At 42.7% G+C, this 25,941-nt stretch overlaps 1 protein-coding gene across 3 annotated transcripts in view; it reads right to left on the bottom strand.

The window, feature by feature from the left end:
* LOC138516797 (histamine H2 receptor-like) overlaps nt 1–25,941 on the bottom strand; it is a 623,453-nt gene that overhangs the window by 375,304 nt on the left and 222,208 nt on the right. For all 3 annotated transcript variants that reach the window (XR_011282313.1, XM_069632203.1, XM_069632202.1), the window contains one exon: nt 18,371–18,662. Coding sequence is in view for 2 of the 3 variants with exons in the window: in XM_069632202.1 (XP_069488303.1) it covers nt 18,371–18,662 (292 nt within the window). In the remaining variant the exon portion in view is untranslated. The remainder of the gene's footprint in view (nt 1–18,370; nt 18,663–25,941) is intronic.

Genomic DNA, 25,941 nt, shown 5'->3' with positions numbered 1-25,941 from the left:
TTGCATCTTCTTCTATGCTGGTATCCCACTCAACTTTTGAAATAATTGTTCAGTACTTAGGACACGTGTATTCATCACCCCCCTCTTTCTCTCCATCTCTGTCATCAACTTCTCTGCGTGTAAACACACGTGACAAGCAGTCAGCAAGTACATTTCTTTTTCCAGGAACATATTCAACATCAAAGGCACATTCCTGGAGAGTTATCGGCCATCTTCTTATCCTGGAGGAAACTCTGTTGAGTCCTTTCTTCTGCAGTGTCTCTCTCAGCTGTTTTGTGATCAGTTTGAACTAAGAATTTTGATCCCAACACAAATGTTCTAAATTTGTCTATGGACCACTTGATCACAAGGAGTTATTTCTCAATTGTTGAATAGTTTGCTTCAGCACCTTGAAAAGCCTTGAATCAAAAGCTATAATGTATTCCTCCCACTTGCATGATCACCACAACTAGCCCTGCGTTGAATTGAATTGTATGTTTACCAACTTTAAAGTTGCTCAAAGATGGAATTCGATCTAGTGCTGTCTTGATCATTTCAAATTCCTTGGCACATTTGACATTCCACTCATATTTAGTTTAATCTTTCAGTAGAAATCTCATATTCACTGTTTTGTCCTCAATGTTCGACATGAATTTGGAATAGTATTCCGTAATTCCTAAAAAAGAATGCAAACTTTTTTTATTTTTCAGTTCAAGAGTTCCCTTAATATTGTTAACCAAATATGTCTTTACATTGATGCCATTGCAAAATAGAATGTCTTAGATAGTCAATGTCTTCTTTATTAAATTTGCACTTTTCCTCTGCACCAACGCTTGTATTCCTCTGCTTAACCTGTCCTGTGGGATGTATTTACCCATGCATCCGAGCCCTACCTCAAAACTGTGCAGTACTGACATGGAAAACATCATGATGGCCAGAGTTTCCCAGAAAATGTACAGGGAAATGCATGAAGAATAGGCTGCCACTCATTTTTGCCGATGTTGTGGGCACAGAAGGACACTGCCTAAAACCACCATTGGACTACCCACACAGTAGTCTGAAACCATTGGGAATGGCAATGCTGATTGCCAAAAGCAAACCCATAACTGTTGGGAATTCATTTTCTTAAATCCCAAAAAGGGGTGCAGTACCAGTACTCACCACTATCAAAAAGCCGGCGTTTTAAAACAACACCAGATTTTACTTTTTTTTGTGTAAAACTGAATAAATGAGCCCAAGGCAAGCCAAAGAAAGACTTACTGAGAGGTGGATCCAATGTAATGTTATATTCTGAAGTGACTTGAAGGTTTATAACAAGACTGGCTGAGCTGTGGATTTCAGCAGTTTAAGTAAATTTGGACTGAAAGACACTAAAAATCTAAATGTTTAAATTGACTGAGTGACCTACTTTTGAGTGTCACATAGGTTTCAATTGTTTAAATGTCATAGTTTTAAACTTAGAATCAGCATTCGAGCTGCATATGTAAAAATGTTTAGTTTTATTTGAATGCAGAAAACTGGGGAACAGAAATGACATGTAGCTAAAAACTGGCTTAAAGAGATTCCAATTTTGCCTGGCAACTACCCCCCATCAGGAGTGAAACCTTGAGTCACAGCTGTGTTCCCAGGCCTATCTGCCTTTTGCTGGCCACACTAAGGATATGCCATCTCTCTGATAATTGAATTAAGGGGAGCCCCCACAGAATACAGGAGCTCTGAACAAAGCTCTGTCCTGACTCAGGCAAATGTTTTATTGGCGGGAGACGTAAATGGAGCTTCCTCCTGGAAGGACAGGGGAGGGGCACTGCCTGTGAGAGCAAACTGGCTTGGCAGAACTGGAAAAACCAGAAATTCAACCTTGTGCTGGGGGGAAACCACACCCCTTTGGGGCCAGAACATAACTCTAAAAAGATGAATAACTCATAGTACGGACCTGTGAAAATATTTAAATGACACCATAATTCTTGTGATTTTTCTGCCCACATTTTAAGACGTGTTAGGACCCGGTGGTATGTTCAGGGGGGTTTTAGCGGAAAAGAGGATATTACTCAAAATGTGTGCATGTGAAAAATCTGACACTTCATCAACTAATGTCCATACTCCTTGCGCACATGTGTGTAAATTTGGGGTAATGTCCGGTATTGCAAACCAGTTAAAAAGTGCAAAATATTGCCATTTCTGAATGCAAGCTCTCAGGAAGAGCAGATTTGGACAGGATATACCTCCTGTAATGCATGATGGGTGCATATGATTTTAAAACAATATGTACCTCTGCAAATATGTATTTGGTTCAAATCTAGATTTGTGTGCAAGTTGACAGGAGGAGTGGACTTTCTGCAGGCTGTAAAATGACATCACTCTGACACAACTGAAAGCTTGGCCAATGATAAGTGGCGAGGGGTAGGGTCTAGTGATGCTGCACACACACCCATTTTAAAAACAGATAAAAGCAGACAGACAGGACAGATAGGGACATTCATTTCCATCTGCTGCGGGACGCTCTGCCGGAAAAATTCCATACCTTACCTCCATCAAACCTCCAGAGAGCCAAACTAGAGACTTCAATCTATCCAGAACTAGAGACTCAGACCAGCAGAGCAGAGCTGATCCAGACCACTGTTAGCAGAACCAGAGAGCTGAACGGAGTCCAGTCCAAAACCTGACCAGATCCGTGGCGAGGCCCATCTAATTCAAGAATATAGTGTGAGTACCTAGCAAGACTGTGCAGAACCAATCTCTTAGTTAAAATAATATAATTCAATCTATTTAATCTAAGTAGAACTGCCTCCTAGCTGTCACCTGTCATTTTATAGTTGCAAGCTGCACTTGTCTTTTTGAACTTTAAAATTTCAAATCTGAAAAACGACCTTTATTTAATCGTTCATATCTCCGTGACCGTTTGTCCTAGAGACTTGCAGTAACTTTCATCTGGAAGCTAGGCTGTCCTAGGACCCCAAAACGATAGTGATAGTCCTTGTAGTTCCTATGTAATCGTGCCCGGCGCACTCGTGAATTTGCCGCGATTTGCAAGTTTCTCCACGTGTAAAAATCTGTCTGCTGCTTGACTTCTGTTAAAGAAAAAATTTGTTTAACCTGCCAATCATCCCTAGATCCTTGCTAAAGTGAGCCTGGACTAATATTAACTTGATACCACTCACCCTGAACCTCTAGAGGGAATTAAAAGCATTTTAGCGTATTTTTCACTTCATTGCCAGCACATATAAAAGCATTTTGGGCTTGTGTTTCCAACTTCTGTAGTCTAAGCTTGCTGGGGTGAACTGAATTACATTTGATTGCATTTCTGAGAACTGTGTGCTTTCCTTCCATTTCCTTGCATTGCATAAAGCGGGGAGGGGATTGCCAGAGAAAAGTGATTACATTGTTTTGTTGAAATCATATTGAGTATTTTCTGTACTGCAATTTCATTCCACCTTGCATCCATTTGAAACCATAAAGTATTGTTGCTATCTTATCCATCCTATAACCACTCATCATTGATTATAAGGAAGTGTGCTAGTGCCAGACTATCCATTATTGATTACTGCTCAGATTCAGGGTGATATTCAATTATTAAATTATTATAAAGTGTGATATATATATCTATATTGTTTAAATTCTCAAATAAACCTTTTCACTTGCAAAACAGAACTACTTCTTGGCTCAGTGGGGTCAGGGGGATTCCAAGGGAGGGGTGTTATATAGGGGTAGTCATCCAGAACGCATGAACTGGACATAAAGATATATCCATAAGGGTTTCCATTCAGTATCCCAGACTAGGCATTGACTTAGCTGTAGTGTTGAATTGAATCCTCTTACAGTCCTCACAAGTCTTTGGTCCTCAGCAAACACCAAAACGTCATGCTGAAAGCATATCACGCCTGGTTCATTATGAAATATCTCATACATGATCCTTTGGAATACTGATGCTGCCGATACTAGACCAAATGTATCAATGCATACAAACTGAAAAAGGCCTTCAGGTGTTAGGAACACTGTAAGTTCTTTAGAACTCGGGTGGAGCCTTATATGAAGGTAAGCAGATGTGAGTTCTAGTTATGAAAATACAAGCTCATCTCCAAGTGTTACAAGGGTCTCCACTATGTTTGGTAAATGATGGTGATCAGGCACCACATATATATTGAGGGAGCGTAGATTCACGCAGAGCCACCGTTTCCTTTTAGCCTTTGCCACACTAACAAAAGGGGAAACCCATTCTGATGCCTCTATCCTCTCTATGATTCCAACACTCTTCAATGCGCTTAGTTCGTCTTTTACTTGTTCTCTGATGGACATTGGAACATTCCTAATGTTGTGCATGACAGGTGTGGAACCTTGATACAATCTGATTTGGTGCACAAAACCATTCAAGCATCCCGCCTTTTTACTGAATAGTTTCTGCATATTGTTGTTATCACAGTACATCACCATCTCATCAGCATTGCGATTGAGCTTGATTTCCAATTTCTTTTCTTGGAGCCAATAAAATAAAGGAACGGATCCTTTCCCCTAATATACACTGAGGCAGACCTTTAAATTCTAAATTTCCCATGACCCAGGCCACCATACTCATCTTCGATCTACCATACACCACTGGCCTGATATCAGCTTCCAGCAGTTCTTTATCTGGAAATTATTGGCTAAAGTCTGCCTTCAGGAGGAAAGTGTACTTTGTACCTGAACCGATTATCATCTCAATAGGTTGTCCATTTATCTTTGCTATATCTCTGGACCCATCTAGTGCTTCCTCCTCATCACCAACTGCAACCACGTGGTCTCTCTGGGTCACATCGCCAGGATCTTACACACTAGTTCACCAGAAATATCTTTTTTTCCTCTTATTTTAGCCATCAACACTTAAACAAAACAACAAAGCATACATATATACACAGCTATCATTCTTCGTGCCCGGGTATACTCACGTACTGAGATTTTTTACTCACGTCCTCCTCATTTTACGTGCATATACCGGTCTCGACGGGTCACACCATTGTGCTAAGGCTAGGACCCTTTGACTTCCTGAGGACAATGGAAACCTTGTTGGGGCCCCCAATTTGTATCCAAGCTCCCAATTATCCACACTTATCCAAAATAAAGGGAGTATACCAAGATGCATGAAGAAACCAGCTTTACATACTCTATTCAGCCAGAAGAAGGTTCACAGAAGTTCTCAATCACTTTCTAACAATTCAAGGTTATAAACTAAACAAAATACTTCATCATTTTCATAAAAATCAATATTCTCAAACTGCCATTAGATACAAAAATGCATCACCTATATGTTCTATATAGTACTGCTCCTCATTGGTCAATAATTATATTTAAGCCTGCCTGGGGTCCCTCCGATAATGGAAAATGTCCTGTCCTGGGCATTTCCGAACAATGCCCTTATTGGTTGGCACCACAACAGGACACTGTTATCTACTGGTGTTCTACTGGTGTGCTATTGGCTGCCTGATGCTTCTGTGGCCTTGAATGTTACACTTGTATGCCACCGTCCAATTAACATTTTGTTGGGAGAGGAGAGATTGAAACGCTGCCTTGGAATAATAACAAACGTACTCCCATCTCATTCTCCACAAACCCAGGACCTTCCCAAACAGTTTGCTAACTTTGAACAGCTCGCCTGTACTCCTTCTGATACATGCTGCTTGGCAGGTGTTTGATTTCATTAACACTTCCGGATCCAGACGTGTTGGGATCCTGACTGCTCAACACTGCGGCACGCCATCAAGCAGAGCTGTTAAAGCACTTTTGGCTAACAACGGCTGTACAACGGACTCCTACGTTTGACAGCACCCAGTGAGGCCGATACACCACAAGGAGAGATAGAAAATAGTAAACAAGAAGTATAAAGATAAAATAAAACAAGCAAAGGCTAATTATTTTAATGCGGAAATAGAACTATCGGACAATAAGACCAGCAAACATTTTGAAATATTAACGAGCGTAGAGAAACCGCAAAACCTTACTCTGCCTTTACAACCTTCGAAAGAAGATTGTGATATGGTGCAAAATCCCTTCTCGGCCAAAATAGCTAAAGCTAGGCAAAATATTATCAATGCCAGAAATAAACTTAAACTGGACATTACCACTAAAGAGACCGATAAAAATCCAGGACAGGAGACATTTATATTTACTCCCATAAAAGAAACAGAGCTTTTAGATGTGCTTGGCCATAGGAAGCCCACGTCCTGTGCGGAAAATATTTTGCCACCTAACATAATTCTTCAAAATAAAGAGCAATTTGCTCCCATCCTGATAAGGATTATTAATGCATCCTTCAAAGAGGGTATAGTTCCAGATGAAATCAAGAAAGTCACCATTACACCATTAGTGAAGAAAGTAGGATTGGATCCGAAAGATTCAGGTAATCTCCGGCCGATCACCAACTCCAATTTTATACTTAAAATTCTAGATAAAATTGCCACCCAGCAGTTGCAGAGCCATGTAGAAACCTATGCAGCTCTACACCAACAGTCCGGTTTTAGAGAAGCACACAGCACAGAAACGGCCATGTTGGATCTGCAGAACCATATGTTAAATCTTATGGACAAAGGCAAAATTGGGATATTGATGTTGTTAGATCTCAGTGCGGCATTCGACCTGGTCGATCATGATTTCTTGGCTAAAGAATTGCAAGATATTGTGGGTTGTTTCGACATGGAATTAAAGTGGCTAGTCTCCTTCCTTACAAATCGCAGAGCAAGAGTTCACTGGGGCGACAATTTCTCCGACCCCATCTTAATACTTTTTGCTGTGCCCCAGAGCGCTAGTCTGCCACCCATGCTCTTCAACTTATATATGCGTGCACTGTGTGATATCTTGACGGAGGTCGGAGTTGTGTTTACCAACTACGCAGATGACACGCATCTTATAATAGAGTTAGAAGGATCTCATGGGGTAGACAGCGCAAAGCTCGATTTAATATATAGTAAAATTGATGAGTGGATGCAATCCAACTGGATGTGCTTAAACGACTCCAAAACGGAACTCATGTTGTTCGGTTCTAGCCGACTACTAGACAAATTGGGGGGAGTACAAATCATTCCAGATCAATGAGGCTATTATAACAGTATCTGATCAGGTCAAGACTCTGGGTATGATGATGAACTCTTCTGTCAACTCAGAGGCTCAGACCAATTTCCTGGGAAAAAATACAGCCTACTATCTGAGGCTCATGCGGGCTATCATACCCTATCTGAGTGAAAATAATATGGCTACCATAGCTAGAGCAGTTGTGTTATCCAGGTTGCATTACGGCAATGCCCTTCTAATAGGTGCCTGTTCCAAAGATATGCAAACCTGTCAAGTCATGCAGAATGATGCTGTAAGACTAGTCAAACATCTTTCGAGAAGGGAACATGTTAACAAGGCCAGGAAATCGCTCCATTGGCTTGGAGTTGAAGAAAGGATCAAGTTCAAATCTCTTACACTGGTGCACAAATGTATTTTCGGAAATGCACCGATTACTTAAAAAAGAATTTAGTAATCCACACACCGAAGAGACTGCTGCGCTCAGCAGGAAACAACCTGCTGGTAATACAAAATTATGAACTCAAACTAGCCAGGGGCAGGTCATTTGTAGTACAGGCAGCTCAGTTGTGGAACTCTCTTCCCTTGAACTTGAGAATACAGGAGAACCATTTACAATTTCGTAAACTCCTGAAGATTCATCTTTTCAAGTAACCCCCCTCATTTATAACACAGCGCTACTAGCAGTCTAGTGAGTCTCCCTAGATAGTTTACGTTCATCTCTGTTAACGCGCCCTGATGCCTGCGGGCTACGGGCACTATATAAGCTTACATTACATTACATTACACCCCCACACGTGTGGCAGCCAAAAATTTACCTTTCGGCAGAAGCCCATAAGAGAGGAAGTGAAAATAAGTACTCTCCGCCGGGCACTTGCAGGTTTTCCCAAACCTACTGAATACCATTTGCTCTCAGCGCTGAACTGTAGGACTAAAAGCTGGTAGATTGTTTGCTTACACCTCTACAGAATAACGTCTGGAACTTCAACAACTGTTACCCGAAAGGCTCATGGTAATACGCAGTGTTACCAGTGGTCACATTCTGAATACATCATCAACCTTACACTGAGAATTTAAGGTTCATGAAGTGTTTTCTCTAGCACTTGTTGAAGTGCTCATTATAATTCAGATTGTTTTCTCAGTAGACAGGAATTTGTCCTGTGTGATTTAGCAGGTTTTGCACATCGCTTATTTCAGTGCACTTTATTTTTTTTCCCCATACAGTCCCTGACGAATTTCCTTGCATCGTTCGCACTTTATGTTATGGTAAGAAACATGTTGGAAGTATTTATCGTTAGCATTTGGATGAATGAGTGATGGAGAGTTTGAATGGATTGTTGGATTTAGTTTGCATGTGTATTTGCACAGCACAAAACTCTTTCTTGACACCTCTGAAACTATAGGGCAATTGATTAATAACCCTTGACATAACTATCTGCTGTCTGTTATAAATTTGCACTGTTCTAATTAATTTGAGTATTCACCCCTACTCGGATGACTTCAGTTTGTGTTTTCATCATTTGTGTATAACCATCTCAATATTTTTTATCATTGTGACCATTTTATGGTGCTATTGTTGTATCTCAATAAAAAAAAATCTGTTTTGCTACATTTGATTGTGCTTCATAATTGAAAGTACTAGGAGCAAATATTTGGTTGAATGTCATTGGTTTCTCCCTGGCTATGACTTGGCAAAAATAGAATTGGTAGCCCATCTAACCTCTGTGTTTGTATTTAAAGGTGAAATACCTAAATGAGGCTCAGTTAGTAGTGGGCATTGTTACTTCCTCAACCTCTTTTTGTGTTTAGTGGTTTGATTTCATTGGGTCATGAAATGCATAGCCATTAATTTTAGTCTGAGGCCAGTATGTGATACCTATTTTCAGCAATGTATACAATTTACTAATGTGTTCTTTGTGCGTGCATTGAACTGCTTTCACCATTGGAGGCGCTGTGGATACACCCTGATAGAGTGCTATTGGCAATGTACTACGTGCACCGGGCAATCGAATCTTTCATGTTTCTCTTCTCCGCTGGCAAAACATGTACTACATTGTTGCGTATCTAGCTGGAACCATGAGAAAGGCTGATTTGCTTAATTTCAGCTATCCTCCCCTTTTCTCTCAGGCTTGGCATTCTCAGCCATCTGGACATCATCGTGGACCAACAAAAAATCCCTATTCATGATCATTTACTACAGTCCAGTGCCTTTAAACCGTGTACTGTGCAGGGGCTTCTTAGAGGGAAAATGGCGTTTCTATTGCCATATTTAATGCTGTTCCATTTATATCCTACCTCGCCATGCTTTCTGCCATGTACTACGTTCCCTTCTTCTACCTAACCCTCTCTACAATGTGACAACTATTTCCCTACAATGTGGCAAACTAACTCTGTCCTGCTTCTGTTACATTCTGCTATTATGGTGGTAACACGTTAAAAATAACAATTTATTCAAGTTTCCTTATTCTATATGCTCGCTCTCACTTGGGGACACCATTGGGCATGGCCATGCAAGTCATTGATCTCACCTGCACCATCACAAACAGATGCTGACAACCCTTAAAACAACATGGCTTCCTCTTGGAATATTCCCACGTCCTTACTAAACTACAGGGGCGTTGCTAGGGGGGTAAGAGGGTTATAGCCCCTGATCTTTTGGTTGTAGCCCCGGATAGAATCTCAGGAGCTACAGCCAAAAGACTAGCTAGCCCCCAGTCCCAACAGTTCCGACATCAGCTTAGCCCCTGGTCTTTTCCAGACCTAGCAAAACTGCTAAACTACCTGGCAATCGGGATGCGGATGTGGTGTTATTAAAACCCATACAATCGTGTGAAAATCCCATGAGGGGTCAGTGCTCTGGAAGGCGGCTGGTATGTTGGTATTGTGTTGGCTTTGTGTTAGAGGTGAGGATGCACGTGGGAAAACCTTTAATCTGCCCAGGGCGGGAACAGTAGGATCCGTGCTTGCTAAAACATTTCGTGATATAGGCCTCCTATGTGTGCGTGTGTAGATATGGATGTCAAGAAGAGCCCCTGCCTAAAAGCACCCCATTGACTGACTATGACTGTCCACTGCTACTGCCCTTGACTGACTAGGGAGCCTCCTTGTGGGTAGCACATGGGCAGCTACTCAAAACTAACTTTTGGGGATCACATGGAAGGATCACTCAGTAAACATCTCTCACATATACAGGTAAAAACAAATTGAGGAAATTCTGAACAAAATCTCAAAAGATCAATTGCACTACTCAGAGGGAGTTCACATCAAGTTGGAACATCAAGTCCATACTTTGTTTCATTGATCCATGTCATCCAACGTCCAGGAAAGTTATTCCTATCAAAACGCCAATGCCTTTTAATGAAGCCGTATTTCATTAGCAGTTAAAGGTTTCATTCTGGGAAGGAAACATGTATATATTAATGGCTGGTACAATCTTTCCTTTTCCAGTGCAGGAAGTTATAGTGAAACTAGTTCAATGTCTGCCAACTTTTCCAAAGTCTGTAAAGACTTTTGATGAACAGGGTAAGATAGAGTTATTTTTTCCGAGCATCTTTATATCCTAGGGCTTTCTAAATGATGGGCCTAATAAAGGTAAAATTGACTTCTCTAATAATTTACTGTATTTTACTTTACTTTGTCTGTTGATGTGCTGTTGAGAACCTTTTTCACCACACCACACGTGCTGCTCACGTGCACTGCCTTATGGGCACAATTCTTGGAACAGAATTATAAGTTTACAGGAAGAAATTAATTATTTTCATGTGTGCCTGTCAAATCAGTTTCAGAAATGATATATGCCTGGCGAGGAACAGAAAATTATTCATTTTTTTACCCGAGCCATCAACAATTGGAGCCTTGCCCCAGTTCCAAGTTGCATTAACAAGTGAAAACATTGATAAATAAGGGGAAAGGGATGTAAAAATGAGAGAAATGTATGGGTGGGGTGAGAGGCTGCCATGGTATTTTGCCCATTCTGTCCTGCGGGGGTATAGAGGGGTAGAAAAGCTCATTCATCATGTTTGCCCATATCAGACCATTATACTTTTGGCTCTTGAGGCTCTAGAATTGTGCAACCTGAATGGGGTAAGCAAGTCCTTTCTGGTGTTTTAAAAGAGATATCCTGTGAAGGCATATCCTACCATGTTGTTAGTGTAGGTAGTAGAAGTATCATTGTGATATATGTTATGTTATATTATGTTGTTTGGCATTTGTACAGTGCCTTTTAGCATTGTTATGATTCCAAAGCGCTGTGGGATGAACGCCCTCGGGGACCGCAGTCCAGGTCAGTGGAGAGAGTAGTGTAGCGCAACGTGCATGGGTGCACTCGATATGTGTGCAGACATTGGCCCTCATTCCAACCCAGGTGGTAAGTTCCCTACTTTACCACCATGGTGTAAACGCTGTTTACACCATGGTGGATGGCGGATTTACCGCCCCATTCCAAGGTGTGGGGTGGTAAATCCCCAATCCCCATTTACCCTTCCCCATTCCCATTTTTGCCCCATAGGGCATAATGGGAGTGGGGAAGACGCTAATTACAGCACCGTAAATTACGCTGCCATAATTAGCGCCAAGGACGCTTAGCGCCTTGGTACTTAACGCCTGTTAAAAGCAGGCGTTAAGGTGGAAATCAGGCGTTAAGGGTTAACGGCGCCGACGGCGCCGTTAAACCCTTAACGCCTGGGTTGGAATGAGGGCCATTGTCCAAAACGGGATGTGTTGCTGCATTCTAGCGCTAGCTGTGGTGCAGTGGTTGTGTAAGGGCAGTCGAATGTGTGCAGTAAAACCAATGGATTATGGCATTCTGGCATCGCTGGTGCTTGAGGATGACGTTATGTGTATAGTTTGGGCACAATTCGAGGGGTATAACTGCATTCCAAAGACTGTCGAGGTGAACGTGGAGGTGTGTAAGTATGTGTGCAGCAAGACCGAATTATTCGAGGGGTGTAGCCGCATTCCAATTGTTTGTTGGTGGAGAGGCAAGGGTTAGCATAGTTGTGTGATTTCCAGGGGGACCTTTTTCTGTTCAGCTTCCAGTGCCTGTCAAGGGTGTGGAATTTTCCTGTATCCTGATAGGTCAAGTTGCTTGGTGAAGACAAATAGGTGGTGATAGGGAGATGAGTCCCAAAACTCATGTTCTAACTGCATTGCTTCTAGCGCTATCCTCGGTCAGCAGTTTGTTAAATCGGATCCCTCATAGGTATTTCTACTTGGACATACCTATTTGGGTTGGGATGAGCAACAAATAAGTGCTAGAGTGTTTTTTCCTATAGTTTTTCATAGGGATATCCTGATGTGTAGGATTAGCAAGTGAGTACCACTCCAGGTGTCAGTGTAAGTGGTAGGTCGGAAAGTTAGGCGAAGAGGCAAGTTTTGAGTGCCTTCCGGAACACCAGGGGGCACGGGGGGTGCAGTGAATTCAACAAAGTTGGGACAAGAATTGAGTAGGCAGAGCCTCTGATCCTGGTCAAATTGGAGGTGGGGACCACTAGAAGAAGGGCAGTGCTTGACCTAAGACTGCGCTCAGGATGTAGGGTGCAATCTTGTCTTGTAGAATTTTGGGGCCTGCTTTGTGCACCACTTGGTGGGTAATACAAAGGAATTCGAAGGTGGCCCTGCATCCAATTGGGATCCAGTGTAGGATGCGGAGGGCCTGTAAGATGTGTTCCTTTCATCGCAATGCAAAAGGTAGTCTGGTGGCCGAGATCTGTACTCTTTGGAGTTCATTTAACTGATAGGCCGGTGCACCCAGATAGAGGGAGTTCACATAATCACGTCTGGGCATGACAATGGATATAATGCCAGTCTGTTCCGGTAGTTAAAGTAGAGGAAGGTACACTTCAGGAGCCTAAGGTGGAAATGGCAGGTTTTGGATGTATTGTTGTTGTAGTGAGATTGAGTTAGGTCGGAGTCCATTGGGCAGTCAAGGTTTTTTTTACAGTGGTGGTGGTCTTGGGGGGGGGGAGGCAAAGTGAGGCTTGCCAGGGAGTTGAATGGGGGAATAGGGCAGACTTTCTGGCTACCATGATCTTCGTTTTAGCTGGGTCCAGAAGGAGGTGATTAGTCGTCATCCAGCAGTCAATGTCTGAGAGACAAGCTACTAGGTCATGTCTTGGGTCTGGGGTAGATTTGGGAATTCTCAGGATGGTTTGTGTGTCATCCGCATAGTTGTAGCAAGTGAGGTTTTGTGTTCGGGTGATCTTGGGAGGAGGGTCAGGTAGAGGTTGAAGAGAAGGGGAGAGAGGCAGGCACTTTGGGGTACTGCAATGTTTACTGGTCGTGCAGCAGAGAGGAATGGGGGGAGGAGGGTGATTTGCTGTCTATTAGAGAGGAATGAGGTGATCTAGGAGAGAGCAGAATCACATATTCCTAAGGAGTGCAGTCTGTTAAGCACGATTGTGTGGTTGATGGTGTCAAAATCTGCAGAGAGGTCAAGAAGAATAATAGCTGTGCATCCTTCTGAGTCTGCTGTCATTTTGAAGTCATCCCAGATAGAGATCGGTGTCCAATCAAAAGGTCGAATGAAAAAGGGTCGAATACAATACGTTCAACTCAAAAGGATTGAAAAAAAAAGGATTGAATGCCTTTTTTGAAATGTATTTTTTTTTGGAGGGCTTGGTATAGGTAAGAATTGTGGTTTTTGGGCAAAAAACTAGGGTTTTGGAGGGGACCCCCCCCCAAAAAAAGGCATTCGATTTTTTTGGTTTTCGGTCCTTTTGATTCAAAACAATTGTATTTCAGATCTTTTCATTCAAACCTTTCACCTACAACCATAAAGATCAGATCAGCATGATTTATGTTCTGTGGCATGGATGGAAGCCTGATTGCCCGGGGTCTAGGAGGATGTTAGATTGCATGAAAGCATTGAGCTGTGAGTAAGCAGTGCAATCAATGTGTTTTGCCAGCAATCTGGTGTTGGAGATTGGCCTGTAGTTGATTGGTAGTCGAGGGTCGAGGAATGCTTTTTTAAGCAGATGTTTGACATGTGCAGTTTAGAAGGCATCTGGGAAATTGCCGGAGGTGAGGGAGTCGTTGAGAATGGATCTCGCCAGTTCTCTTGCATAGGTGAAGGTGAAGATTTATTTGACAAGCAATGTGGGACAAGGATCTAGCAGTGAGCCAGAGGGTCGGCTGGCTGATAGTAATTTCGCAAACTCCTTGCTCGATATGGGGTTGAAGGAGCTGAAAGAAGGGTTCTTGGAGTTGAAGACAGATGGGTCAGGTAGAGCAGGTGCAGAGCAGGTGGACAGGAGGGTGAGTTTGGTGTTGATGGTGTCCGTCCTGCCTTGGGCTGTTTTGTGAAGTGTTCAGACAGGGAATTGCAGAGCGTTTGTGTGGAGGCAATCAGGGCTGCATTGCAGGCCGGGTTCAGGAATTCAGTGATGACCCTTTGGAGCTCTTTGCTGTCCCTCTGGCCATTCAGGATCCTTTCATTGTATTGGGCTTGTTTGGCCTTTCGGATCTCTGATTTGTAGTTTATGTGGTGGTGGGCGTGTGCTGATTTGCTTTGCGATGTTCTGGAAGCTCACCATTTGTGCTCAAGAAAGCATTTCTATGTTTTTAGAGTCTTCCGGAGGGGGGTGAACCATTTGAGCGTGGGTCCTTTGTGAGAGGAAGTGGACTTGGAAGGGGTTAGGGTAATGAGGGAGTCATTTAGCCAGGAGTCGAAGAGTTCTATGGGTACCAGTCTAATTGTGGCCAGGAGTGACGGGAGGGCACTTCGTAGTGCCTCGGCCAGGTCTCGTAGTACCTTGACCTTGTTCCAGCACTTGATCTGTGTAAGGGTAGAACATGGCTTGAGGAGTGGTGGAGGTGTGATGATGGAGAAAGATATGACAGAGTGGTCTGTCCAGAGGAGTGGTTGGGGGATGGACATGGACATGAGGTCAGAGGAGGTGAACATAGTGTCGAGGGTAAGGCCAGCAGTATGTGTTGGTCCTCTGATATGCTGGATGAGTTTGAGTGGCTCTAGGCTGTTGACTAATGGTAGAGAATAAGGTGAGTGTCTGGTGGGTAGCTAGAATACCTGCCAGAGAATCGCATAGGCTGTTGGTGAAGTGTCTGTCATAGCCCGGGGACCTGTAGACCAGTAGGAAGCTGTGTGAAAGAGAAGCAGGAGAGAGAGTTTGACTAGGAGGGATTCACATTTAGCTGTTCTGGGTTGTGTTTCAGTGGAGATAATAGAGAGGTGAGGTTTATGCCTGATGTCAGTTTAGACTTTAGTGCTTAGAAGTGCATTGATGCACCTAAAGTGCTTAAAGCATTTTAATGAACAAAAGAGGTTCCTATAGGAAAAATTAGCCTTGTAGTGGGAAGCAGCATCTATACAGATGCTTTCCGAAGTTATATCACAAACAATGAATGATGTGTTTTTGAGTTAACATTTATTTAACCATGTAGCTCACAGAAGGTAGCATAACAAGGCCCAAAGCATGTTCAGCCTACATCATATATGCATTACAATTTTGAAAAGGGTGAGTATATCAGACAACTACATATTGAGCGCCTGGAGACTATGAAAATGGCAGCGGCACACAGTGTAAATTAACTTAACATAACCAAACATATTAGTCTAGAGAAAGATTGCTAGCAGTGTAAGCCTCAACGCCTCATATTCTACTAAGCAGTACTCATGCTCAATGCCCATTACAAAGGCTAATGAAGTATTTTGCCAGCCACGTGAAGATCTGGGAAAGGGAATGGTAAGATATCCACAGTGCCACCATATTCGCGAAGTATTTTGATGCATGAACTTGGGGAATATTGTTTATATGAACACCTGGAGAATATAGCCAAGAGAACCAGGAAATACGGGGTGTATAACTTTAGCAGTCAGACGGAAAAGGCCCAATGGGAATTAGGATAGAAGGTGATTTGCACAGTTTGAGACCCTTATAAAATCCCCTAGATCTGGGATGATACTGGAATCAGAAGAGAGAGAAGGGGCCTTAATGCTGACCTTTCTTTGTATACATGTGAATTGTGTTGGCCATTGAGCGTCAGTCTTAGATGCTACTCTTCAGTAGTAAAGTGGCCACGGTTGGAAGGTGCAATCCGAATATGCTGAGGTGTTTTCGCGGGGAATCCGAAGTAATTTGTGATACAGACAAGGCGTTGAACTGAGCTAGGTCAACTCAGTGGATTCTGTGTTATTTGAAACTCATAAAAGCTACTGAGAATTCTTGAGGGATATTGTTGTGACAGATGTAAATCAAGTGGGCTTATTTTTATCCCAACTAAGATTGGTTTTCTTGCCCTATTGCACATGTGGGGATGGTGCTACCCACATCAGAGATGTATTGACACGTGCTTATCAAAGCTTAGCATGGTTTGGTACTATGTTTTTTTGCCTCTTCTGTGTATTAGGCCCTGACAAACTTTGGACTGAAAAAAGGTCACCTGTAAGTACATTGCCGATTTGGGGTTGTTCATTGTGATTAAAGGCTACATGCTATGCCCCAAAGAGAAAAACGCTGGTGCCATTCATTCAAATTGGTTGTAAAAGTGAAAATAAATGAACCCTGTCCACAGGAATAGAGTGAGAAACCCTCTTCTCTACTGGTTCAGAGATGGTGTTTCTCTTAGTTTACGACATGGAGCATCCCCACCCTACGTCAGTAGCAGGTATCTGCTGATATCAGGTCCACTGGTCTGCAGGGTGCTTCACCGGGCTTAGGGGATTGTAAACCAGTTCACAACAGTGCATGAGGGGGGCAACCCCCCATTTTAAATAATGCTCAAAAATATATTTCTGAAAAAAGTCCTTTCTCCTTTAAGGTTTTCAAGGTCAATTCGAATTTATGACATGCATCCATCAAACCATGTGTACTTGTTTTTTATAGCCTTTGTGAGCTTTGCATCCCATTCATATGCCTCTACATCTTAGACTCCTTTACCCACAGTCTCCTTTTCTTGCACAGTAGTACAAAGGGTTTCGGTCTACTTGGTTGAAAATAGTTGACCTTTTCCAGACCCCCCCCCCACTTTCCCTCACCTTAACCTATTCGCTTACCCCTCCCCATATATTTATTTTATTTAATTTGAACGAAAAAACTATCAAAACAATTTAGGTCAAATCAAAAAGGTCAAATGTTTTTCGATCAAGTATTCTAATACCATACAAAGAAGGCACCATTTCATGAGTTTGGGCCTCATTTCGAGTACGGCGCTAACCAATGGCGCTATTAACGCCTTGGTTGATGCCGTACCCGGACCGGCAGCGCCTTGGTGGATGGCGGAATTACCGCCCCATTCCAAGGTTGGCGGGGCGGTAATTCCCCATTCACCAAGGCTCTTCCCCATTCCCAAATGAGCCCCCATAGGGCTCAATGGGAATGGGGAAGATGCAAATAACGGCGACCGTTCATTACGGTCACCGTTATTGGCTTGGAGGTCCCTTTGCGCCCTCGACTTTAACACCTGCTCAAAGCAGGCGTTAAGGGCGAGGGCGCAAAGAGAACTCGGAGTATGGCGGTAAGGGATCACCGCCACCGGTCTCGTTATCGGTGGCCGCTATCCCTTACCGCCATACTCGGAATGAGGCCCTTTGTGTCTTTGGCAGTAGGTACGTTAAGATTTGCAGCACGTGCAACAGTTTGGGAGGACATTGATCTTAAGGACTGTTATTCTGGTTTGGAAATGTTGATGTTATATTTTGTGACCCGCCTACATTTTACATTACACCTTAGAGACAGATATTATCGAAGATGGTTGCTGGTGCCAGCATGGCATGCTAGAGCCAACAAACATTTAGGACAATATTTGAGGTGAGATTTGCTACCTAAGCAATAACGTATTTATGTGTATCTTGTACCAACATGCTAGGAATGCCTTGAAGGCTGGCCCACAAGGACGCTTCAATAGACCATCAGAGAAAATGATATATGTATCCTGTTCACAACGAGGCTCTGGCTTTATGATAAACCTGGGCCTTTGCCAATATTAAGCCCTTACTTTTTCTATCTGCTACCAATTATTTTTCAAATGGGGCAACATCTCTATTTATATGAACTATCCACTTTTACTCATTAAGACCACTTTTAATTGAAGGAAAAGAAACACTGATAATCGAGCTATGAGTGGGCAAATAAGATTGTAAAGAGGTTGGGCTGTAAGGGCCAGAGCATCAACCACTATTAAAAGGTGGTCCAAAGGGGTCTATCACCTTACAGTTGCCTCCCATCATAAGTGAGATAACAAAAATCAAACTGGAGAGATTTGCAACATAGATCGATTTCAATGATACATAAGGAGGTTAGCTTGCAATTGTTTATTTCGGAACATGGCACAACAACTCCCAAGCAAGGTAGAATGCATTCTTTGGCATTATTGTGGACATACAAGTGGAATTCATTCTTACCTAAAAGGCATGACCATGCAGGCCACGAGGAGATCTGCCATCGCCAAAGACATTATGAACATGTACGTGACTGTGCGGAGTCTCTTTTCCACAGCAGGGCAGATAAACACCACAGTGTTGCCCAGGAAAGTGACTAGGTCGATGACACTGAGTAACAATCCGACGGCTACCTGCTGGGGAGCAATCACTGCCCCAGACCGGTTCCCTTCCCTTATCATCAGGGAGCAGGTGAAGGAAGAGTTGGGGAGCAGGGATATGTTGGTGTCCACCAGCATCTTCTTCCGACATAGACCTGGAAAACACAAGCCGGCGGGTGTAAGCAAGATTGTTTGGTAGCCTCCAATATCAATTCACAGCAATTGTACATGTGCATCCAATTGTTAGAAGATGCTTTATTGAAATATTATTGATGTGTTAGGAGCCACAATCTGCATGCCGCTGCTTCACTGTGACAGGAGAAACGGGGAAAAGAGGATGTACCCACTAAGAGAAATGAAAATAAGCCTCGTTTGAAAAAAAACACAAATAGCATACCTTTGTAAATGCATCATTTACTCTTCCTCATATATCATGCCACTGCTTTACCTGTATTGTTCGTGTAGACACATTTGGCATTGCTCAGTTGCACATAATATAATTATAATTAATCCATTCGTCAGTGTCATAAAGGGAAAAAAGCAACCAATAGTGTAATACAATCCATCTCCATAACACATATAACAGAGACCAATTAACACGTCATCAATGGGATGCTAGCGTAAATCAGTGATCTGTGTTATACTGGCCTAAACTCAAAAATGCTGGTATTTGGAAACCCCTCACACTGCCGCAGAAGCAGAAACTAGGTGCAAGCGATCAAAGGCCCAAGGACCGAACAGCCTTACAAATAATACCTTTAAGCATAATTCATACATTTGGGCCCATCTCTTGCACCTGGAGTCTTTCCACATTCTTTCCTCGGGTGTGACCCCAATGTCTTGGGATACACCTCATGTATCCTGCTCTTCAAGTGTGGTAGCAAGATGGGTCCATTGAATTATCGACCGATTTCACTTATTGATGCGAATTGTACGATCTTTTTGTCCTTCCTGCTATCACATCTTGAGTAGTGGGCAACATGTATCATCCTCTAGATAAATTTCAGACTGACTTCAGAAAAGGCCAGTGCGTGCAAGAGGCGGCGTGGCTGACATCAGGGGGCTGCACGTACATGGCCTCAATTTACCTGACTGCTGCGTGAGATCGGGTAGATCGAGGCAGATTGTGGCAAAAATTGGCCAATTGGGGCCTGCCCTTAGGGCTCTTGAGGCTAATCAGCGGGGTGTATGAAAATTGTGGGATCCAGGTTCGTCTGAATCAAACATGTGATCTTTCATGGAGAATTCGATCCTATCAGGGGGTCAAACAGGGTTGTACATTGGCTCCCTGGCTATTCAACCAATATTTTTCTGACATAGCCATTTCGCTAGCTAAGGAGGGACTCCTTGCTCCTAAGATTGGCAAGGACAAAATGATTTGGTTTGCATATGCTGACGACCTACACATTTTTGATAAAACTAGGGTGGGGTTACAACGGTCTCTTACCAACTTCGAAGTATATGCTAAAGCCAATGGGCTAATAATTAATCCCAATAAAACAAAATCTTATCCTTTAGGAAAGTGAGGGCTAAGACCTCAGACTTTATTGGTAAACTGGGTGTGATTCCCCTTAAACATTCTAGTGTAGTGCGATAATTGGGGTTTAATTTTTCAGCCTACTAGGGTTCAAAGGTAATAATTGAACCCATTTTACATAAGGCGAAATTGCTGGAGGCTCAGTTGGTCAGGATCGACCGAAAGTTTTGTAAGTACTCCCTGAAATCCGCTTCAATTTTCTATGAGAGTAAAATCATTCCCAAATTAATCTATGGACTGGAATTGCTACCAGAGAGAGTGAGCGGAACACTGAATAGAATTGGGGGTCGCATTTGGAGAAGAGTTTTGGGTGTGCCAAATGCAATCCCTGTTTCTGCAGTTAGGTTTGAATTGGGGATTGTTTGGATGTGGGCCTGGGTAAGGAGGGCCTGTATATCCTTTTACTCCAAAATTAAAATTGGAACGCCAAATATGTTGTACCATCTGATGGGTAGAAACCTACACTTCTCTTGGACACTGATCTCTTTGAGGGATAGGGCGGTAGCCGTCCTTGATGAGATTGGAATGTCCCTAGAGAACATGATTTCCAATCCCATGAATGTAAAACAAGCCTTTTTTGATCTGGATTGGTGTCAAACTGTCGACAAGTTTCACTCCTACCCCTCCTTACTCCATTTGAACCACGAACATAGAGCCCGAGGCTTACCTACCAATGTTATTTTGCAATTCAAGGATAGATTTTACTGATGTACTATTCTTAGGGCCAGATGGAATATCCTACCTACTAGGGACATCTTTGCAAGAAGGTCGTTGATTCCGCTGGATCAAGTCAGATGTAGGTTTTGTTCAGCAAACTGGGAGACTCTAAAACATCTGGTCATGGAGTGCGTGTCACTACAGCCGCTTAATGTAAATTCCATTTTATTTTAAGAAGAGCTGGCATGGAGACGGTGTCTTAACATTCAAACTGTCCATGAGGGTTTAGCGTTGTCAGGATTTATCAAAAGTCTAAACTTGTAATACAGAGCCAAATTTCTTCAATTTTATCTTTAAAGTTGTATTGTGTAGGTTCATGGTTAAGGTCATAAGAATTGGATATTTGTTTTTATCTGATTTACATTAGTATTTTATTAAGTGGGACTTATTTTTTCTCTTTGATTATTTTGGAAAGTGCGGTCGTATTGATTATTGTGTATACTTTTTCATTGTTTTAATTTACTACTAATGGAGATGACGAATTGGAATTTTCTTTTTACTTTTGTAAAGTTTTTGGATTCTATTTTTCTTTTGTTGTTTTGTAAAGGTTTGAATAAACCAAACATAAATAAAAAAATTTAAAAAAACAAGCAGAAACAATTAGGACAAAATAAAAAGAGTTAGAGTAACTACAAAACTTTTATACACATTTTATTAAAACCAGGACATAAAATAAAGATAGAATACAAAGCATTATGGGGCTCCTTGGTGCATCAAACAGGACGGAAATGGTTGCATATCTACAATGGGGAAAGATGAAAGTTTTGCGGAATCAAATCAAAATCACTTTTAATTTCCTAAAACTATTTTATGCAAATCAAGTTATTGCACTACCAAATAGAACAAAATAACTGTTCCGTGTTTTAAATGAGATTTGCACCCATGAAAGGGTGCTGAGCCAATCAGGTGGCTGGAACAGCAGGCGAGAAAACACATTCTTCTGCCACTGTTCAAGTCACTGGAGACCCTTGCCCAGGTGGAGTCATCTTTTTTTGTTTGTAATGTGGGGAGGTAACAGGGAGCCTCTCTCTCACCTTCCTACCTCCCTACTCACCCAAACCCAACCATACCCCTTTCCCACCTCCCCCCACTTACCTGCTGGACCACAGCTATGTGCTCCGATCCCGGCGCTCCTCCCATCTCCCGGCTGCCATAGAAATAATGGAAAAGGAATGAGTCTCTTTTCCATATGGTGGCACCCATCTAGTTTTGTTTTTCCCCCTCAGGAGATTTCTCTCATGAAGAAAAAGAAACCATTTGCACCCCAGATAAACCCGGTGATGCGAATCACTTTTATGCCCTCTCTGGGGCCGGACTTGGCCTTTAACAGCCTTCAGCCATGGCAGACACCCGAGCCTCTGGCTGCTCGCCCATTAAAGGACATGTCTGCTGCCCACCACGTGGGTGAAAGCGATACAAATACAAGAGGTCCCAATGCAAATAGGTCAACTCAAGCACAGCAATCCTGTGACTCTCTGGCTTAATTCTTCAATGGTTAAGTAAACTAGATTAGAGGAGATATTGTAATTCATACACCTGAACTAGACCTGAATGCTAGGTAATATCCCTAATGTATCATGCTGTAGTACAATTCCCTCCCTACATAGATCAGAAATGTTAACTCTCATCTCTAAATGTAAACCAACAGGCTCACCTAGGGACACCTGCTCTGTGAAACGGATAAACATTCTCAGACCTCTCCTAGAACCCGATCTGCAAAACATCATACATTCCTCCTGAAAAACATCTGTACCTCAAAGCTTAAAAAATGCTTTTGTCCTTAAACTCTTGAAGAAGAAAAAGATACATTCTAGTGATGCTAATGTAGGCCAGTTTTAATCCTGGCAGAGGGAATATGACAGTGTTCGTACCGGCCATGAAAAAGCTTGGAAGGATAGCTGATGGTGTCTCGGCTTTCATACTTTTAGATCTATCAGTAGCTTTAGACAGCGCAGGCCACTCCACCCTCCTTGGTAGTGTTCACTGCAATGGTCTTATTTATCAGACAGGGCACAGTCCATAACTCTGTAATGTTATGAATATACCCTTAGGAAGATGTGATGTTAAATCCCGCCAGCATCCATACTGTTTCCCCGTCTCTTTAATCTGTACCTCTACCTACTGACAACACCCGTATGCTCTGACAGGTCATGTAACATGTATTCCAACCACACCCAAAACCTCGTGTGAGGGGGTCAGGACCTTGATCCTGCCAAAGGGGGTGGAGGGGTGATCCTTTTTTGCTTGGAGCTGGAGGATTTCTAAAGCAAAACTCAAAACAAGCCCTACCTTAGGTCTGCAAAGTTGGAGGACACTAAACCCCCGAAATATCCCCCCTTTGTGCCAATTACGACACCACTGATGCCACTTGTAATATCTCAATGTCTCCCAATGCAGTTGCATGCCACAGTTCTCTTTTTTTTCTTCAGAACTGCAACTCCCAGAATCCCTTTGCAGGCAGCCAAAACCACCCGGAAAAGATTCAAACAACCAAAATGCCAGAATTACAGCACTTCAACTGACTGTGAACTGGCAATACCATTCAAACCGCAGCCAACACACCAAAGAAGCAGAGAACTCACCCTCTAAGCAGAAACATGAACTTCCAGTCCACAGCACAACAGAGAAACACCAGAATATTTGTAAAACCGTTATTATTATTATTATTATTATTATTATTATTATTATTATTATTGGGGGAGGGGCTTAGAGGAGTTGTTAAAGCCTCCCAGCTGTGTAGCCCTCTTGGGGAAATGGCAGGCACCAAGATCATAGGAGCACTGCCGCCAATGGGGAGGTGAGGCTGTCACTGCATGGGGACCTGTGGACTATAAAAGCAGCCAGCAGCAGAGGCAGAGTGTGAGTTGTATGGGTGAGGTAGCAGGTGGAGTTGGAGAGGGACCAAGTGATCAGGATGAGGAAGGACAGTGGAATGGAGTGCTGGAGAGGCGGAATTTGAAATGGTGAAGTCTTTGAGAGAGATTGGTATCAGTGGTGAGTAGTGTAGTGTATTATAGTGCAGGAAGAGGTGGGAATTTAGGAGGTGAGAGTGAGAAAGGCTTAAGATAGTTGGGAGATAGTAGTAGAGTAGTGACTGTAGTAGTTAGCGTGAGAGGGAGTGAGTGGTAGTAGAGAGGGATGTAGAAGTGGGGTGCAATGAGTATGGTGCATTAGAGAAGTGGGGAGGCAGTTTAGTTTAGTTTAGTTTAGTTTATTTATTTGTACCGCGCACCGAACCCTGGGGTAGCTGGGCGCCGGAGACTTAAAAACAGTTACAGCATGGCAAAAATATACAGTACAGATTGTGAAAAAACAACAACGGCTTAGTAGACCGGGTTACAGGTGGTCAACAAAGGCAAGCAGAGAGAAAGTGCATTAAACGGCATTTTTGTTGGAAAGCCATGTTTTTGTTTTGGCTCTAAAAGTCCAAAATGAGTGCGAGTAGTGAGAGCAGGTATAGTGAAGGGTTGAGCAGAGCACCATATCCCTGAATTTCATGGATAGAAGAGCAGCAGAAAAAGAAGTGGGAAGAACACTATCAGTGGTGAGGATGTCATAGTAATAGAGAGAGAAGCATAGATGCAATAGAGACAGTAGTAGTACGGTGAACATAGAAATCAAAATCCAATAGTAGCAGTATAGGGCATAGCTGAGTGACAGTTGAAGTAGAGACTGTGGTCATAGTAGAGAAAGGAGAACCAGAGCGATAGTAGCAGTAATACAGGAAGTAGTTTTAGTAGTGGTAGAGCAGGAAGACTTGCAGGAGTGTGGAAAAAGTAGAGATAAGAGGAGAGAGTGGTAGGGAGAAAAGGTACTGATATCTAAGAGTTGTGGGGAGAAAGAGAAGGTGATGAGCTGGTAGGATGTAGGTGAGTAGGGGAAGAAGGGCGTAGTGAAGAGTGAAGAGAAAAGGGGAGATAAGATCAGGAGGCACACATACACCTACCTCTAGAACTAACATCCTGAGGGAGATCTATAGCCACCTTCTCAGATCCTCTGGCTTAGAGAAAGGCACCAAAGAGGCTGTAGGGATTACTGCGCTTTAGGAACTAGCTGGAGCTAAAGACGCCTGGTCTATGGCAGGAATCCCGGGGGCGGGGAGAGAGAGGGAAACAACCCTAGCACCACTTCCCAGACCCCCTTTCCAGTCGGTAACCCTTTTGTTCTACAACCATTGCTTGTCTGTTATGCAACTATAGCGATTTTTACAAACAATCAAACCATATCTCTATTGTGCGCTTTAATAAAACCCTTGACATAAGACTGTGTCATTCATGACATTTGTCTCAATCACTAGCTTGCAGGAGAAACCAGACCATGCAGTATCTTGGTTTAAACAGTGCATGCAGGAAACCATGGTCTGGAGCCCAACATACTTCGCTTTGAAACAATTCTTACTGGTTTGAATCCATAATACCACTCCCAAACCTATTTCTAATGCTCAATACCTGGGCATTGTGGTGGATTCCAAACTTAAATAAGCAATTTAGTAAAAAAAAAAACAGTTTTCTCACATAAAAATGATTTGCCATGTTATAAATCTTTTCTCCCTTTATAGATAGAAGAGTCCTACTTGTACTTTTGTTACCGCTCATCTGGATTATTTTAACACCCTTCTCGGTTTGCTTAAGAAACAAGTAGACCACCAATAACGTGCATAAAATGACTCAGCTTGTTTAATCATCATTTTTAAACAACTGCATTGGCTACCTTTTGTGGGACGAACTTTAAAGAACCCTATTTTACGCATGACAAACATCACCAGTCAGGCCATCTTTTCCTGCAGAATACATGCACCACAAGTACTCCCCTTTAAGAAAGCTTTCGTCGCCCAATCATCAACTACAGACTGCACCTTGCATCCAGTCACAGCGCCCTGTGCGTGGCTCCTTTTCAAATCTTGCTGTCTTTTCTGGAATCACTGTCCAATTTCTCAGATTAGTTGGTGACCATGTTCGCCCCGACTCATGGAATATTTTCCCAGATCAAAGTGAATTTGCACTGCTGAAAAGTGACATTGCACTGCCGACACAAACCCTGATTCATGGAACCGTGCAAAGTCTATTTTTGCCGTGCAAAGTCTGGGCAAAGTCATTTTGCGCTGCAAAAATGACCATGCACTGACTTTGCCCAGACTTTGAATGGCAAAAATGCACTTTGCCTGGTTCCATGAATCAGGG

Source organism: Ambystoma mexicanum, chromosome 6q (assembly GCF_040938575.1).
Source record: "Ambystoma mexicanum isolate Mex_15411 chromosome 6q, UKY_AmexF1_1, whole genome shotgun sequence".
NCBI classification, from domain to species: domain Eukaryota; kingdom Metazoa; phylum Chordata; class Amphibia; order Caudata; family Ambystomatidae; genus Ambystoma; species Ambystoma mexicanum.
Note: the sequence above shows the minus strand (reverse complement) of the source record. Positions and strands in the feature narration are given on the sequence as shown.